General features: G+C 31.8%; 1 protein-coding gene across 1 annotated transcript; it reads right to left on the reverse strand.

Annotated features, from left to right (window-relative positions):
* Positions 1-2,956: 2,956 nt before the first annotated feature.
* Positions 2,957-13,227, reverse strand: LOC134725589 (large ribosomal subunit protein uL1-like). Its single transcript, XM_063589538.1, has 9 exons — positions 13,067-13,227; positions 10,107-10,362; positions 9,517-9,712; positions 8,617-8,706; positions 7,877-7,948; positions 7,315-7,435; positions 5,803-5,915; positions 5,035-5,119; positions 2,957-3,531 (listed from the first exon to the last, which is right to left on the reverse strand). Exons 1-9 carry the CDS (start codon positions 13,080-13,082, stop codon positions 3,374-3,376), a joined length of 1,107 nt encoding a protein of 368 aa, XP_063445608.1. The 5' UTR covers positions 13,083-13,227; the 3' UTR covers positions 2,957-3,373.
* Between the last annotated feature and the right edge of the window lie 6 nt (positions 13,228-13,233).

Genomic DNA, 13,233 nt, shown 5'->3' on the forward strand with positions numbered 1-13,233 from the left:
GCTATGATTGGTTAAAACATTATGTTTAGTTCAAAAGATCTTGACTAGAAACTTTGCGACTTTTCTGACTGAACATCCAAGACAGCCCTACCCCCTGGATGTGCAGAGTGCTTTCATCATATAAGCTGAGTCACCTGCATTGTAATTTGGCAGAAATTCAGTGGTTGATAATAGTGTCACTGAAAAATAGACATGGAAAAGGTCATATCTTGTGGCAATCTAGCACGAAATGGTTATTGTAGCACACATTAACAGTGGAAATTTGTCTTGACTTGCATTTCCTTGTTTAAGTTATTAGTTATGTTGCATAACTTGCATAGTACAAGTGACTTTTTATTTGTGACCTGTTCAAAAGCAGACTTTTAAGGTCTTATTTGAAAATAGTTTGTTTGCATGAACAGATAAAGTGGCATTTAAGGATGTCTGCTGGTCATGTTTTTGAATTCTTGTCATATTTTCGATTTTCTCAGGTTTTATCCATCCAAATGTATTAAATTTTTTTTTACACGACACCCCACTTTTGTCTTCATAAATCTGTTCAATAGATCATTTCAGATTTAGTGATCTGGCGGCATGAAATCCTTGTTATCTTTTCTTGGTTTAAAGGGTAAAAAACAATTCCAATGTTAACAAATAGTAAAGTCTGAAGAAAACCCTTTTCCCGCCATTTTCTAAATGTCTCGTATTTTGAAAACTACACACAAGACTAATGATTTTATTACTTTATTTTGTTTAAATATCAAAGTTGTTTTCATTTTAAGCAAGCACATGAAATCCTTGTTATTTTAAATTAGAGCAGCAGACATCCTTAAATCCAGAAAAATGTTACCTGTCAATACAAATCTGGAAAGGTTTAATAAGAAACACTTTTTGCTAAGATTTGTTCCATTTGTGTCAATTGTATCTGAGAAACCCTTGAAATACAAAAAAATGACCAGAGACCAACTCATGACGTCAAGTGAAGAAAAGATGCATGAAAAATCATTTGATATGAGAGTACAGCAGGATTGTTATGTTCCAAATCATGGTTGCTTTGTTTCAATATGTTATAAACTATTTGTATAAAGCTTTATATTTCAGAAGGTTAAAGACTTTGATGCTTCCTACCTTGTATTCAGATATTTTATCTACATAGTTTCTATCTGTCATTTGTCGTGTCCTTGTCAATGACCTCATTTTCATAATTCATCAACTGCTTTAAAAAAAAGTTGTAGGTTTTTGTCATGTGAATTTCTCACATATTATTATACTTTAGTATATGAGTTCCTTTGAACGCCAAATGTCAACATGTTCATTATGCAGGATTCATCATTTCATTGATCAGTGATCAATGTTAAAGATATGTGGCTAGGTTGGTTTCTTGATTATAATAGGCAGTAGGTCAACTATAAATTGATTGTAAGGGGTATATGTCAGTCTGGTAGGTTTCATCTGATCTTTACCACATTTTCATGGTTTATTGGTTATAAATGTTAAGTTTTGTGTTTTTTTTCAAACTGAAAATCCGTTGATTACAGTAATAATTACTTAGACCACTCAGCTACCCAGGCCTCCATCTGACCTTGAGAGATTTCATTGTGTGCACTCTCATCTAAATCAAACAAAATAGGCAAAAAAAACCCACACTATCATGAAATCATTACAAAGCTAACCCATCTGCTTTACTAAATAGGTGATCTGTGTAATTGTACCAGTTCATTCACATCTTTGGTCATTGATTTGTATATTGATAGCAATAAAAATTAAAGAACCTTAGTGAGCACGCTCACATACCCCACGTACCCACATTGTCATTGGAGAAATTAAGTGTAAGAAAAAAAATTGTATAAGAAAAATTAATTTCCTGCCAATATGCACATCTAAATAGTATGTCCTTATTATCTACAAAATTTCATGAAATTCTGTTGTGTGGTTTCAGAGGAGTTGAGATGACAAACTGTTGCAGAAGTACATTGAAGCAAATAAGTTCAAAGGGGCGTAACTCCTAGAAAAAAAATTGAATTGCAATTTCCTGTTGATATGCACAACTACATAGTATGTCCTTATTATCTGAAAAGGTTTCGTGAAATTCTGTTGTGTGGTTTGAGAGGAGTTGCGATGACAAACTGTTGCGATAGTACATTGAAGTAAATAAGTTCAAAGGGGCGTAACTCCTAGAAAAAAAGTTGAATCACAATTTCCCGGCGATATGCACAACTAAATAGTATGTCCTTATTATCTGAAAAGGTTTCGTGAAATTCTGTTGTGTGGTTTGAGAGGAGTTGCGATGACAAACTGTTGCGGTAGTACGTAAAAGTAAAAAGGTTCAAGGGGCGTAACTCCTAGAAAAAAATTGAATCGCAATTTCCCGGCGATATGCACAACTAAATAGTATGTCCTTATTATCTGAAAAGATTTCGTGAAATTCTGTTGTGTGGTTTGAGAGGAGTTGCGATGACAAACTGTTGCGGTAGTACATTAAAGTAAATAAGTTCAAAGGGGCGTAACTCCTAGAAAAAAAATTAAATCGCAATTTCCTGTCGATATGCACAACTACATAGTATGTCCTTATTATCTGAAAAGGTTTCGTAAAATTCTGTTGTGTGGTTTAAGAGGAGTTGCGATGACAAGAAACAGGACTGACGGACGGACTGACGGACGGACTGACGGACGGACAGACGGACGGACGATCAAAAACATTATACCCTCCGCAACTCGTTGCGTGGGGTATAAATACAATCAAATAGTTCTTCTGCAAAAGCAATAGTCTTGAAATATTGATTAAATATAAAAAAGAAGATGTGGTATGATTGTCAATGAGACAACTATCCACAAATGACCAAAATGACACACACATTAACAACTATAGGTATATCAAACAGAAAAGTGTTTTTCGATTTAATTTACTTCCGAATTTCACCAATTGTTTAACTAGGAAAACATGTAAATTCATCCATATATAACAAGCAATAAAACATTCAAGTTATCTTTTAATAGCAAACATATCAACACCATTCATCAACAAGCATTCATAAAACTAAAATTTAAATCTCCATTACAATCATTGTATAACAAAAATTGTCCTGTACACTCAAAAAGGTCTTGCAGTTGGTTTCTTATTTCAGTACTGACTATTTAGAAAACCATATATGTATGACAGTAAATTTAAAAATACATAATCATTTTCTATGTATCAAGAAAGTGCTGACTGTCACTATTATTGCATTGATGTTTCCTTTTCAAATTTCCAATTAACCTATTAGTAAACTGAAAATTCTTAGTGTAAAAAGATTGTAATACATTTCAATCACTCAAACCATATCACAGTAATATTGTCATAATCTATAAAGATTTTCCTCAAAGTTGATTTATACATAATTTCTCATAATTTTCATCATGCCATCTGCATAACTTTCTCATCATCTACTGGTAGGGGGTCTACAGGTAATTCCTTCTTTACTTTCTTTTTCACTACTGAATATTCATCAAGGTTTAGAATAAAACGTTCAGGTGAAGGTGGCGCTACTATCGTCATGTATGAGATGAATTTACCTATGGATATAAGATAAATAATTAATATTCATAATCTTGCAAAAAGCTAGAAATTTTGAGAGTCTGTATATGTCATCTGGATAAATTCTTGTTTTGAGTAATGTACACTCTATTTATATTACACTTTGCAAGTTAAGAAGCAATTAGAGAATTCTTATACCCCAATTTTTGGTTGGGTTTGTGTTGTTTAGTCTTAAGTTTTCTATGTTGTGTCTTCTGTACTGTTATTTGTGTTTGTCTTTTTATTTTTTAGCCATGGCGTTGATAGTTCATTTTCAATCTATAAGTTTGACGGTCTCTCTGGTATCTTTCACCCCTCTTTCATGTCATTGCAAAATTTAGAAGAATTAAAGTTTACTCCATGCTATAAAAGAGAGAGTGCCAAGTGTTTACACTGTATTGTATAAAGTGGTAATCTGGTTTTCAGTTTAATAGCAATTGGTACTTCATATGATTTTCAAGAAAAGGTTTCTTTTAGGTTCAAATGAAATTTTCTTGTTTGAGTTGGGAAAAAAACCCAATGCTGTTTGAAGGTGGCCTGGGTCAAAACCCAGTATTCTCTATGAGAAATAACCAGTCTTTAAGTAATAAGACCTGCACATATTGTTTTAGTATCATTGTTTGTCAAATTTCATGTTTTTTTCCAAAGAATTGGTGTTCATTTTGAAGACCTGTAGTTACAAGGTCAGCCATTGTTTAAGGCAGTTTGGATCATTAATCATATTTCTGAAATAAATACATTATAACATATAACTAATATTGGTAGCAAAAGCCAGAGTAATAGCTAGTGTTTGATCAAAAGCTATATCAAACAACAGTAATGATATGATTAATTTAATTAATGTCTAGAGAAAGATTCAAACAAAACTTGGTTCCCATTAAAACCTAGAATACATTGAAGTAACAAGAATGTGTCCACAGTACATGGATGCCCCACTCACACTAACATTCCTTTGTTCAGTGGACCGTGAAATTGGGGTCAAAACTCTTTTTGGCATTAAATTAGAAAGATCATATCATAAGGAACATGTGTACTAAGTTTCAAGTTGATTGGACTTCAACTTTATCAAAAACTACCTTGATCAAAAACTTTAACCTGAAGTGGGACGAACAGACATACAGGCAAATAGACAGACGGATGTACAGACCAGAAAACATAATGCCCCTCTACTATCGTAGGTGGGGCGTAAAAACATGTATGTAAAGCTATTGTTACTGTTCCTACTTAACTCCAGATGAGTTCATGATCAATTTATCATATTGATTTGAAATTTAATTATTGTATCAATGAATCTTTATTGCAATAGCAAAAAGAAAATCCTGAAGCAAATGAACAAGGCATAATAAAAAATGACAAAATACGGAGTTGAGTTATAACAAATGCAAAATATCAACTGATAGGTGTAATACCAGAGTTGATTTCCCAAATTAGTCTTTGTTAAATTTGCACTTTAAAAAAATAGTGTTTACACTTTAAAAAGATTTAAAAAAAATGATACATACCTGAAGAACCTCCTGGTTTCCTCTTATTTATATCATCAATCAGAAAAAGGAAATTTTCTGTCAACTGCTCACTTGTCATTGCCAACTGAAACAAAAAGACAAAAATTCTGAAACTTCCAGTTGGCCTGTTATTTTAATAAATATAACAATTTAAAAATATGGCACAACCCAAAGTGCTTTCCTAGATTTACCTTCATAAAATATCATTGAAAGCTAATAATGTATGGATACTTGAGGCACTGTATGACCAAAATTGACCTTAAAAGATCTACAGATTTCTTTGTTTGAAGGAGTTGGGACCTTAGTGTCTTACTAATACATGTACTACAATAACACATGCCATTATTTGAATTATTTTAAATTTAAAAATCTTCTTCCAATAAAGTATTTGGAATAGATATTGATAATATATCTTAATCAAGTGTCAGCATGCAATGAAGAAACAAATAAAATAGAACAAAATATGATGTTGAGTAACTATCCTTTAGACCATAACAAGTATAAAAAGATCAATTTCATGACAGTGCAACCAACCCCTGATTTGGACAAACCCCTCTGAAAGTGAAGACTTTTAAAGACTATTAAAGTAGAGATTCAGATTTTAAATTTAAAGTCAAAGCATCCATAACCTGAAATAACCTCCCTTAAACACACATCCTAGATATGGTCCTTTATTATAGTTGCAGTCGTACAAGCACAAAAGAAAATGCCAGAAAACTCCTAAAGCTTTTTACAGAGACATTTTATACAGAATAAACTATTGTTTACCTGACCAAATGGAACCTGTACTTTTGCCAGAGATTGTGAAGTCTTGACTGTTTCATAGGTAAGTCCATGTAAATATAACTTGACCATCTGTTCTATATCTTTACTTATTGTTCCTAAAATACAATTAAACAACTGTTAATCTACATTACAGTATATAAATTGAGGCGAAATCAAAACTATAATTTAATAGTACTCTGGATTCATCATTTTGTGTGTGGTACCAATTTTACGTTGATTCTTTGGATATATAAAACCGCAAATTTAGCTATTCAATTAATTATAAATTTTCTGAAGGTTTGTATACAAACTTTTGCAAACCAAGAAATCATATATGTATAAAAAATCTATTTTTCCTCAACCAACTGAAATTGGTACCAACAAAAATAAATGAATCCACAGTAAATATTTTTTTCATATAAACAATGAATACCATGTACTTTTAGAGGTCACTTTATATAAAACAGGCTAATAATAGATTGCTTAAACATTTTTTATTCAGTTTACAGGGGCGGATGCAGGAATTTTCGAAAGGGGGGGTGCTAACCCAGGGCAAAGGGGGGGTGCAAAACATATGTCCCGATACAAATGCATTGATCGGCAAAAATAAAGGGGGGGTGCGCACCCCCGGAACCCCCCCTCTGGATCCGCCACTGAGTTTATAACGATGTTAAACCTCACTATCATTCTCCATGCAATCAGTTAATAGAATAAAGGTTAAGAATGCACCCTTGGTGGACATGCACATATGCAAATATGTATGTTCCATTCAAACCATTTGTTTCATTTAATAATATAAAATAAACTGTCAATGGATCAATTAATTGCATTTAGAAGTAAAGAATTACATACTACCCCGGTACCACAGCTTTAAAAGAAGTAAACATATGTGTCAAGTTGTTGTAAATTATCAAATTGCTGTGCTCAGATTTTCAAAGAGGGACGAAAGATACCAAAGGGACAGTCAAACTCATAAATCTAAAACAAACTGACAACGCCATGGCTAAAAATGAAAAAGACAAACAGACAAACAATAGTACACATGACACAACATAGAAAACCAAAGAATAAAAAACACAAACCCCACCAAAAATTCTTGCATTAATATGAAAAAATTATATAGACGGAACATTAAGAGAATATCTAACATTGAAAAACCTTAAATTACATACATACAGCTGAATAAAACATGGTCATAGACATTAGGTTTTTTTTTAAAGGATTTTTAGAGATTTTTACATCCAGAATCCTAGTTTTAATATTGTTTTCCAGTCAACCCACAGGAGAGAACATGTTGAGGATGCTAACCTCTTTATAATTTTACCGTTTTATCTGTAGTGATAAGAAAGAGGTTAATGATGCTTAAAACTATTCAAAGTATGATCTAACCAAGAAGATTTTTAGAAAACGTTTTTTAGAAAAATGGTATAAAATCAAAATACCGAATCATTTCAGCTGGTTTTTAAAAACCACCATAAGTTAACAGATGACAATATTGATGTATGTATACAATACCTCTGCCGATTGATGGAGCAGCATTCCCAAACGAGCCTTGTAATTGATTCCACTCCTTTTCATACCCTGGCACAGACAATAGATAGTCAAAGTCAGATCTTTTTATGGTACCTCTTAGTAACTGAAGCAGTAAATAAATTAAACGGGTTAAAATGCAGAATGATGTTTTTTCTATAAAATTTCATGTCACCACAAAAGCAATTCAAGAACCAAACTAGGTGTTGTGGTTTAAGATTTCATAAATGTTTTCTAAAATATTTTCAATTATGCTAGCGACGAGGAGTAAAAACAAATTCATGAAATAACCTCTTGCATCAACAATCTGTTTATAAGGTTAAGAGCTAGCAGTATATTTCATGAAACATCAAAAATACAAAAATTTGTAAAGTCCTCTACATTAAACATGTTGAATGCATACAGAGTAAAATAAAAAGAAATGCAAAAGATGAAAACTTTTATTATAAACTTCCTATAGTTGTTAATGTTTGTGTCATTTTGGTCTTTTGTGGATAGTTGTCTCATTGGCAATAATACCACATCTTCTTTTTTATATATTACTTACCATTTTCACTATATCATCTCCCCCAGCTTGATAAGCTCCGAGTTTCAGAGCAAGATTTATTTGGTCTTTTTCCTAAAATAAAAAAAGTTTGTTTTTATATTGAGAAGACAAAGAACCAGTTTTTGTTTATCAGAAACCTGATTTTCAGTGTGACACTTTTGTGCAATAACAGTAACCCTTTTGGACTTCTACTTTTCTAGATCAAATATGTTTTCTTCTATAAATTAGTTAGTGAAATGACAATTGCAGGGTTTGTTAGCCACAAGTTTGATTTACAAAATAGGATTTTCCAGAAACTATTTTATTTCTTGAACTGAGTTTTTTAACATTTTTATATTTTGTATTTATTTAAATACTAACTTTAAAAAAAATCAAATGTTCTTTCTTGACAGTTTAAATATTATAGTATCTTTGATTTCCATCAGTTAAAACTGTGACAGAAAAAAATCACCCCCTGCCGCCAGGCAAAGGGCATTAGGGTTTATCCTTGCAATTGTCTTTCGTTATGTCTGCATGTCCGTCTGTATGTTTGTCTGTAGGTTTCCAAACTGGTTACAGTTCTCTAACTTTAGTTTGCCTCAACCAAATATTATGAAAGTTATACAAAATGTTTATTACCACTAAACACAGATCAAATTCGAAATTTCGGTGGAATCCCTTTCACTGTTCTCGAATTATGTCCCTTTATAAATGGAAAAATTCTGAATAGTTCTAATGAAATAAATGATATAGAATCTTACATTGCAAACAACAATAATCTTCTTTTTTACTCCAATGTCAAACAGGTGTGGTGGTACTAGAGTAGATTTAAAAGGTGATAAAAACTTTGTCTGAAAAAAAAATATTGAGATTTAATGGTACAACCCAATTATTAATGGTTTGTAGAAGATTCAAAACTATTTTAAATGGCAGTGCATAATAAATCCTTCAATATCGTAAAAACACAAATACTGGTAATCTGTAATAATATTGCAACACAACAAAAAACAAAATTGTTCTGACATTTCTCAACACCTAAATGAAAACTGCTAGCAACATTCATGTTATAGTCTAACAAACTCCTCAACTTTTGCTTGGTACAGAAAAGAATTAGCATACAGTGTCTTACAGAACCAATGAATATTGTGTTTTAATTTTCTGCTTTGTTACAGATTGAATATCATGGATTAAAGGAGATTTGCAGTAGACAACAAGATACCAAATGATAAAGAAGTTAACTACTATATATGTATGTCACTGTACGGCCTTTATCAATGAGCAAAACCCATACCAGTCAGCTATAATATTTCTTTATTCTGTTTTAAATTCCACATAAAGAAGACTTAGTGATGATTAAGGTTATACATTTTGTATTTTAATAGTCACATATGGCTAAAAATTTTGGAGAAATAAATGACAGACTGACACCAGCTGGTGGCGGTAAAAAACACATTTGCTTAGTAAAACAAGTAAGCTAAAAAGGAGTTTCACAGGAAACTTCAATATTGTTAGGTTTTATAACTGCAATACTTCCATGTATATATATAAAAGTGTTGATGCAAAAACAACAGCATAAATTTCAGAATATACATGTACTATATTCATTTGAAATGAATCATGCCAATTTGATTTGAATATGTAATACGTTTGTGTGTATTTACCTTTTTACTTGTTCTGAGACTAATTTCCATATCAGCATAGATTCTTGAATCCAGTTGGTTAAACATAGCAGGTTGTGCATATTCCTTATGTCTTTTGAGTATCTCCCCTAATGAATATTCAGGTACTGGATAGTGGGTACTTATCCATACATCATCTAACGGCTTTTCACCATAATAATTTTGTACTATAATTGGTCTGAAAAAGAAAATGGTCCAAACTAATACCCTAGCAATACAAAGATCCTTCATTTCAACATTATCTTTTCTAATTCAATTCTCTTTCAACCTCAAACATGTCAAACAAGATATCGTTTTTTTAGATAGTATATTTTTTCACAGATACAAAGTATATGTTGCCTTTTTTGCCTTGTGTTCTGTTCCCAATATTTTCATACTGGAGCTATAAAAATTAAAACTAGCAGCTAAAACTTCAAATGGATTTTACCATTTTATATAAAGAAAAAAGTCAATTAATGAATTTTGAAGCAAGCAAAAGTCATATTTTCCCCCAAATTTTAAATTTATTATATTACTTTGTTTATAACATAGTTAAATCTACAGAAACCCACTCAATAAGTTTTAAAACCTACTGTTTCTTCTTTTTTCCTTTTCCTTTGCTCGCAATAGAGGCTGTAGATCCTTCAATGCTTGGAACCAGGCTGATTTCTGGAAACAGAACTTTTTGAGATCCTGAACCACCCCCTGTCTTTGAACCAGAGTCATCTGTTTTCATTTTCAGTTTCTGTTTATTACCCTTGAACCTTTTCTGGATAACCATCAATGGGAAGACTCCTCTTCTTTCCATGCATTTCACAACAACCATTGCTGTATTCATCTTTGATGATACTATAACAAAATATGCAAAACTTTTACCCTAACGCCAATCAAATACAATGTTATCATGTTTAAAATCTTATAATGTACCTGTATAAATAGTTAAACTGATTATTTTTACCTTCATATATATGATCTATTTTTGTGATAATTTTCATATCATGCTACTCGATTGAGATGGAAAAATTATCACAAGAAACTAAGCAGGCACGTGGCGTTGCTAACGAAATTGACATGAAATTGACAACGTCGTCATGGGTAAAATAGCGATAAATAGATTATCATTGGTCATCTCAACTTGATTGCGTTTCTCGCATTCGCCGTCCCGGCTGAAGCGAGAAAATTAATCTCAATGAGATGATCAACGATAATCTATAAAAACATACATGTAGATACATTGTATAACTTGCCTGTTGGCAGAAAATTCAGAAAAAAGACATTCTGATTTACAGCAACGTCTCTAATTGATTCGAAGTCTGGACAATGAACTAGGGGTAAGGGTATATCAATAATTATTAACCAAATATGTACTGACATGACTGAAAGAAAGGCAGCTTTACACATGTTATAGAAAATATAATTGATCTATCACAAGCAGTTTCTATCAAACTGACTACAACAGTTGAATGAAAATCACTGCAGGAACGAAAAAAAAAGATTTTATCTTACTGATATGCAAAATACATTTGAATTTCATATATGTATCGAATCGTATGCCTAAAAGCTCTTCAAACTGCACAGGTAAGTCTATACACAGAGTGATTAATAAGGTGATAATACGGCCATAATTGTCCATTTGTTATAATGAACCATTGGTTGCCGTTTGTTAATATGTTACATATTTGTTTTTCATTCATTTTTTTTACATAAAAAAGGCTGTTAAAATTGTTTTACATTGTCATATCAGGGCCTTTTATAGCTGACTATGCGGTATGGGCTTTGGTCATTGTTGAAGGCTGTATGTTGACCTATAGTTGTAAATGTCTGTGACATTTTGGTCTCTTGTGGACAGTTGTCCCATTGGCAATCATACCGCATTTTATACTTAACAGTAGTTTCTGGTGCAAGTCAATTAAATGTACACTTTCATTTAGATAAAAAATGAACTAATTTCGACAAAAAATATTGATAACATTAATTTTTCTGAGACCTCCAACTAAGCTTGATAATTTTATTTAACCAATACGGTGATATCAGTAGCCAAAAGGTTGATGCCCGACAAGAAAGGGCATTCCTATCCTCTATTCAGAAATTAATGTGACGTCACATTTTCCATTTACAAGAGTGCACACACTGAAATGTCTCGCCTTCAATACTTATCATTGATATTATGTGGATAGTCCTAAGTATAAAGCTTTATTAAAAACCGTCACATAATCTTAACATTAACCAAGATAACTAAAGAAAGACCAATTAACCATGAAAATAAGGTCAAGGTCAGATGAACCATGCCAAGCAGACATGTACAGCTTACAATGCTTCCATACAACAAATATAGTTGACCTATTACTTATTATAGTTTAAGAAAAATAGACCAAAACACGAAAACTTAAAACTGAGCAATGAACCTTGAAAATGAGGTCGAGGTCAAATATAACCTGCGCGACTGACATATCGATCATAAAATATTTCCATAAACCAAATGTAGTTGACCTTATGCATAAAGTATTAGAAAAATAGACGAAAACTCAAAAACTTATAGTTGACTTATAGCATTTATAATGTAAATAGTATTAGATAAAAAGACCAAAACTCAAAAACTTAACTTTGACCACATTGAACCATGAAAATGAGGTCAAGGTCAGATGACATCTGCCCGCTAGACATGTACACCTTACAATCATCCCATACAACAAATATAGTAGATCTATTGCATAAAGTATGAGAAAAACAGAAAAACACAAAAACTAAACTATAACCACTGAACAACAAAATTGAGCTCAAGGTCAGATGACATCTGCCAGTTGGACATGTACATCTTATAACAGTCCTACCATACACCGAATATAAGCCCTATTGCTTATAGTATCTGAGATATGAACTTAAACACCAAAACTTATCCATGTTCACTGATCCATGCAATGAGGTCAAGGTCAAGTGAAAACTGTCTGACAGGCATGAGAACTTTGTAGGATACGCACATACCAAATATAAATTAATTATCCTATTATTAATAATAAGAGATTTTAACATTACAAAAAATCTGAACTTTTTTTTCAAGTGGTCACTGAACCATGAAAATGAGGTCAAGGACATTTGACATGTGACTGACGAAAACTTCGTAACATGAGGCATCTATATTCAAAGTATGAAGCATCCAGGTCTTCCACCTTCTAAAATATAAAGTTTTTAAAAAGTTAGCTAACGACGCCACCCGATCATTATCCCAATGTCGAGCTTTCTGCAACAAAAGTTGCAGGCTTGACAAAACTGTATACATTGAACGAATTCATATGAACTAGAAAAACACAGGACCTGAATACAAGTTTTGGTATTTATTTGTTTTAGAGTAGTCTCAGTTTGTATGAACAAAAAAGTGGCTATATATTTTTGATTGTTGCTCCCCACATAGGTGTCACTTTTAAGACAAACAAGTTTTTAGCAGACAGATTGAAGATTCTTGAAAAAGTTGCAAACTGAAATAAAGGATTTGTGTAGCATTAAGAATGAAAGTTTGCTGAAAGGTAAAAAGGTCAACATTATTATATTTTCTTACTTATGGACGCAGCCATGTTGACGCTGCACAGTAAATATTAACTTCTTTTAATTAAAAAATGTAATAAAAAAATATTGTTTTTTGTTTTTCAATTATTTAACTAATTAACAATATTAAACAAAGGTAAATAGTTTAAAATTTAAAAGTTTTATATTTATTTTAATTTA

This window comes from Mytilus trossulus, chromosome 7, assembly GCF_036588685.1.
Source record: "Mytilus trossulus isolate FHL-02 chromosome 7, PNRI_Mtr1.1.1.hap1, whole genome shotgun sequence".
NCBI lineage: Eukaryota > Metazoa > Mollusca > Bivalvia > Mytilida > Mytilidae > Mytilus > Mytilus trossulus.

What these genes read in the sequence shown, in the direction of transcription:
- LOC134725589 (XM_063589538.1), bottom strand. An exon ending in AGATTATTGTTGTTTGCAAT is followed by an intron (nt 7,949 to 8,616) that starts GTAAGATTCTAT and finishes TTTTTATTTTAG; the next exon opens with GAAAAAGACCAAATAAATCT. An exon ending in TACAGGTTCCATTTGGTCAG is followed by an intron (nt 5,120 to 5,802) that starts GTAAACAATAGT and finishes TTTTTGTTTCAG; the next exon opens with TTGGCAATGACAAGTGAGCA.